Consider the following 6,016-nt stretch of genomic DNA (forward strand, 5'->3'; position numbering starts at 1 on the left):
AAATACGAAAATCGATGTTTGATGTTACAACCGCAAAAACGAATCACGACATTGGATTTTAAACTCGAGTGAATACGAATAGCTACATAGATTTTAAAAAAGCGTAAATACAAATCGCGATAATGGATTTTTTAATCTCGTAAATGAGAATTGCAATGTACGATATTGAAATCGCATGAATAAGAATCGCAACGCGCAACTTTTAAATCAGGTTAATATGAAAATCGATGTTTGATATTAAAATGCAGCGACGTCTGGATTACGAAAATACGAGCTATCAAGCGAACGGGTAAAAATGCAGAAAATCTTGTTGTCCGCGCGTAAAAGCGGAGAAAACCGCTAAAATAAGTAAAAATGCGGAAGGGTTGGCAGCTACGTAGTTTGAATTTTCTGTTTATCTTTGAAAATCAGAAACAAATAATTATTTTATTTTAACGACTGAATTTTCAGAGAAAGCGGAATATTTATAAGAAAACTCGAAAATTTTAGAGAATCGGAGTTTTTGGATTATAAGGCTGAAACTCGAGATACAAACGCGAAAAAAGCGGAAATCCGCTAAAAAGCGAAAAAATCTCATCCCTGACTATTGATTTCCTCATAGCTTTTAAAATCCGATACTTTTAATACAATATTATTGATTACAACTGAATATACTTCTAGAAATATACGTGTTCAGTTAACCCGTCTTGAAGAGTTCGATTCGCGTGATTTCGCTGTCGTACTATTATTATTCTAGTGAGTTTATATTTTATTTTTAAAATGCCTATATTATTACGGCACGGAAAGTTCAAATCCCGGATTCAAGAAATCGCTTTTTAACACGCCGGATTCGCACTATTTTCTAAAGAGTCTGAATTGCAGGAATTCGTTGCTGATCTTTTTTCGGTAGTTACTGCAACAGAATTCAATATATATTTTTTTTAATGTGATGATGATTTACAAAATGAAAAAAAAAAAAAAAGGAAATAATTAGTGCGTCCCCCCCACAAAATACAAGAATATTGCCCATAATATTAGAATAAAAAAAAACATTACATATTCAATTAAAAATAATTATTTTATTTGATCCGAAAGTTTATTTTTTTTAAGTTGATGCTTCTATTACTTTAAATTAGTAACATGTATATTTGTTATTTTAAAAGTATCTTGCAGAAAGATCTTAGTATTAGACAGATATGTCACAGAAAGCCCAAAAAAATTCTGCCACAGGAAGTATATTCATGTTAAAAGTAAAACATCTCCCAAAAAAAATCAAGATGAATAATAGACAAAATATATTTTAAAAAAATCATATTTGATTTAAATCTGAACAAAAAATTATGTATAATATTTCATAGGTTTCTTTTTCTTACATTTAATTTGCAACCGAACTGATAAATTCAAGTAAGATAAGTCATAGAAAAAAAAAAATAATAAAAAATAGGTACAAAAAGGCGTACTTTTGCACTTACCTTAATTTTTTTCCCACTTTCAGATGCATCCCAGATTTCAACTTTCACAACTTCTCCAGCTTTATAATTCCACTAATCAGCAAATGAAAAAAGAATATGCTTCATTAAAAAGCCATAATAAATCATTAATTTTGCAAAATGAAAATTTAATTCACTAAGTGTTCTAGTCTCTAGACATATAGTTTTTTTTATTGAGTAAACGTTTTATTAGGCATGGCAGTACTCATGGAACTTTTAACTAAACAAAACTAATTCTTCTGTAGTACTTTTCAATACATAGTAAAGTTTTGAATTTCCACTAATTTCTCCTTCAATAGTAAGAAGTTTGCTAATAATACTTTTTGAAGACACAGCAGGGACACAACAAAACTAAGACACGTCCCATACTAACTAGAGAATTTCCAGTTAAGTAAATTATTTTTGTTTGCAAGAAATACTTTCCATTCCAGGAAGATATTGATCATTGACACATTTAACAATTTTACTATCACCAAGACCTTTTGTTTTTGCTAAGGTCAGCATGAATTGGAATATAAAAGAATCAGAAGAGTTAAAATGCCAGAATAGCATAAATAATGAATCTACAATCTTCTGTTATAGGTAAAATTTGGGTAAGGGTTGCACCTAATGTATCTACATAATAAAAGCAACAGGCAAAGTAAAACTTTTTCGCAAATGAAATATATATATATATATATTATCAGGGTTAATTCTAGTCTTTTTTTTTAATATTTTGTGTTTCATAAAGACATTAAAAATTTTTATTTCTAGATACAGTTTTAACCAATATCGTATTAAAAGTATCGGATTTTAAAAGCTATGAGGAAATCAATAGTAATAACTGCATAAGAAAAATAGAATGAAAATTTCTACAGAAAAGCAATCTAAATTTCTTTCCAAAGGAAGACTCTTTTTGCAAAAATTCGGTAACGTTCTGCGACAATGTCGCCACGGGCCACATTTTAGAATTAGAGCAATTATTAGTGTTTTTGAAAGAACACTTTTCGTAATTTTTTTTTTTGTACAGGGCCAGTTTTAACACTAAACTATTTTGAGAGGGGTTCGATAATGCACTCAAATTGCCCTGAATATGTCACTTGATTATAATTAGATAACTTATTTCTAGAATGACTAAAATAAACTCAAAGAGCCAAACACATAAGAATAATGTTACATTGATATGAAAAGTTTTAAAAATAGACTCACATAGAGAAGCAACCAAATAAAACTTTGTAGTCAACTTCTTAAAAGAATTAGTAAAAATTATTAAAGATGCAATGTTTTCTCAAATGTAGCTCTCAATTAATCAATATTGTTCCTTTTAAAACTAGCTACTTGATAACATGTATTTGGAAATAACAATACCATAGTTTTACACAGTCATCATTAAATCTAAACATGCATAACAAAAGAAATTTTTCTTCTTCCAGCTATCACAACACTAACAACTTATTTATGCACTTGAAGCTAGATTGTAAATAGAATTCGTTTTATATTTTCCGACTTGGAACAGGCTGGTCTCAACAGATGGTAGAATGACTAACTGTGCCATTATAGAATTTATCAATGACCACAAACTTTACAATTTTCCCATATTTAGAACAAAATGTTATCTTCTTGGAAGTAAGACTGTGGCACTAAGAGAAAACACATTATTTTTCTTTAACCGAATGAAGCAGATATGGTAAAAATGTTTCATTTGAGAGAGATGAAGAAGAAACAGTTTGATGGAAGTGCAGAGTTCATTTATGCAAAAACACCCAGTTTGGAGCTACCATCATAATGCATTTCTTTAGGAGACCAATCACATCTTAGCAACTTAAAAGCTAATTCATTGAAATAAATTTGTAAAACCACTTTCTTGATGATTGTTTACTGAATTCTAAAAACTGATTTAATTAACAAATTTTTTTACATATGAAAATAGATATTCTGCAATATTACAGAAACAGCATTTCTGGAAATCAAATGATTTTAAACAGCGTAATATGTTTATGGACAGATTCTATTCAAGCAAAGTGATTTAGTATGTAGTGCAGTTTAAATTTCTTGCATAAATTCAAAAAGTCTAAAGAAATGTAACACTGTTCTTTTGCTGATAAAACACAACGTAAAGCAGCCATTAATTTTACTTACATTCGAACCTCCATTATCTAAAGTAGTTGGGACTGAACCTAAGCTATTTTCATCTTTATAACCATCAATTGTTATTTGATAAACCATGGAGAAAAAAAGAAGCTTTATCCTTACAATTGTCTTTATACAAAGTTAAAGCAATTATAACCACACAATTAATCTCTACACTTTAAAATATTTATAAAGTAAATTTTAAAATACTCCATACAATATGCCGTTTACAGTAATTTAGAATGGAAGATCTGTCTCCAACAAATTATTTTTTCATTTTTCTGTAGCTTAGCACTTAATAATTGAAACTTGAAATAATAGCTTAATGAATTTACTTATTTATTAAAGTTAACACCGTAACAATTATTTAAGTCTTTATTTTAAAATATATATATATATTTCCCCAAATGGCAGGCACTGATCATTATTCTTCGCCTTAGAAGATGCAAGAACTGTTACTCATTTCACGTTACCCAGTGGGCACCTGTGAACCAAAGTCATAGAGGCAAGCAACATTACCCACTTTTAAAATATTTATAAAGATATATTTTACCATGCTCTATAAAAGCACGCCTCATACAGTAATTTGAAGAAAAAGTTTTTTTGTTCCACACAAATTGTTTTTTCTATTTCATTGGTGCTTAGCTTCATATCCAAATTTTGGGTTAAATTAAAATTTATCTTTAATTTAAAATCTTCAGTTGTTGAATGGATTGTAATTTACTTTTATAATTAATCAAAGCTGTTGAAAAAAAAATCTGAAAAAATATTTAAAACCACACATTTGGTAGGTCATTTTTAATACAAACTATATAAACATAAGATGCAGGAAAAACTAAAACTTTGGAAATGAATGAAAAAATTAACTCGTGTTAAAAGAGGTTTAGATAGTTGAGGTTGTACTGTATTTAGGAATCAAAGTAGGGTTTTATAGATGGGGGCAGACAAACATACAACATTTAAAAATTAGCATAATCTTACATTTCAAATAAGTTTTTATTTTCAGATGGTAAAGGATGTCAGTCTTTATGTTGGTAGAATTGTCAGATCTTCCGATTCTCCTTTCTGGTGGAAGTTCTGAAAAACAAATTGCGATATGGATACGTCCCAATCATGGAACAATGACAGTTTGTGTCTTTTTGCTTAAAAAGTTCCGTATACTCTAAGTGGGAATGAAACCAGAATTGCATATTTTCTATTATTCTAAGCATAACCAGAGAAAAAATGGACAGAATACATTTTCACTAACAGAAAATTTTATCTGCTACCCAGGGAATTGCAATAAATTTTATGATTTCAAAATCAAAACATTAATTTATACTGAACAAATTCTTTAGATGAAATATTTATAAGACTAGTCCCCCCCCCCAAGGAATGAGAACACTCAAAATTTATAATTTTAGTTTAACATTGGAAGGGTAAGCACCAATACCTTGAATTGTGTATTTCTCTTTATATGCATAAATCCCTTATCCGTACCTTCATTTAAGAAACTACTTTTTTTTCTAATGTTAATCATTCATTATAAATTACAGATAGAATTAAAATTAAGATATTTTTTTTAAAAAATCATAATTTCACTTTTTTACAAATGTTGAATGGTTTAGGATAAAAAGAAATAAATACAATTTTCTAAAGTTTATGAAATATAGATTTGTAATAGATGCCTGAAAGTAACGGATCAGTTTCAGAAATAGATGACCATTTTTTAAAAATATATCTCAATATCTGATTTTGTACCTCAATCATTTGCTCGATGGAATTAACATATATTTAAAACTTACCTTTAAAACCTTAATATTTAATGTTAATTCAGAAAATCTGATTAATACATCAAAAGTTGTTCCAGTTATATTTTTCATAAAGAGTACTGTACTTTACATAAACTAAATTATGCACTGATTTAATAAAAACGAATAAAAAAAAAGAGGTTTTAAAATAAGTATAAATTTTTCAAAAAGTATCAACGATTTTTATACAAATTGGGTTTGAAAGAAGGTTGAATATCAATTTTAAAATGATAATGAGTAACATTTTAACAAGCTTACAGAAAAATAAACAGTCTAGGAGCCAGCATCTTATGATTCCTCTAGAATGAAAAGCAGCATAATAACTTTTTTTATTGAATTTTACAAAGGAAGTTTTCTGCCACCTTCAGTTTTCAAAGGTTCTCTCTGGCTACTGCACGCTTGGGATTTACAGACACTTGAATTAAGCTATATATAAGCACATGCAATTAAATTACTAAGTTATACTCACATCTAATCCTGATAAATCTGACATGCCATTCCCTCCACCAAGTCCATCAGAATCTGTGTTAGTTTGAGAATCTTGGGAGAGTTTAGAGTGGTGATGATGGTGCATTAACATTTCTTCTTTGGAAGATCCAGAATGAAACCGTCCGCCTTCTCCTCTGACTCTGTTCATAGCATGACGAT

The 6,016-nt window shown here is 28.9% G+C and overlaps 1 protein-coding gene across 1 annotated transcript in view; it reads right to left on the reverse strand.

Moving 5' to 3' along the window:
* LOC122273027 (uncharacterized) overlaps positions 1-6,010 on the reverse strand; it is a gene marked incomplete at its 3' end in the record, with an annotated part of 6,588 nt that extends 578 nt beyond the window's left edge. Inside the window, exons 1-2 of the mRNA XM_071188530.1 lie at positions 5,838-6,010; positions 1,452-1,523 (exon numbers count right to left, since the gene is read on the reverse strand). Coding sequence (XP_071044631.1) covers positions 1,452-1,523; positions 5,838-6,005 — 240 coding nt within the window. The remainder of the gene's footprint in view (positions 1-1,451; positions 1,524-5,837) is intronic.
* Positions 6,011-6,016: the final 6 nt, after the last annotated feature.

This window comes from Parasteatoda tepidariorum, unplaced genomic scaffold (assembly GCF_043381705.1).
Source record: "Parasteatoda tepidariorum isolate YZ-2023 unplaced genomic scaffold, CAS_Ptep_4.0 HiC_scaffold_2040, whole genome shotgun sequence".
Lineage (NCBI taxonomy): Eukaryota > Metazoa > Arthropoda > Arachnida > Araneae > Theridiidae > Parasteatoda > Parasteatoda tepidariorum.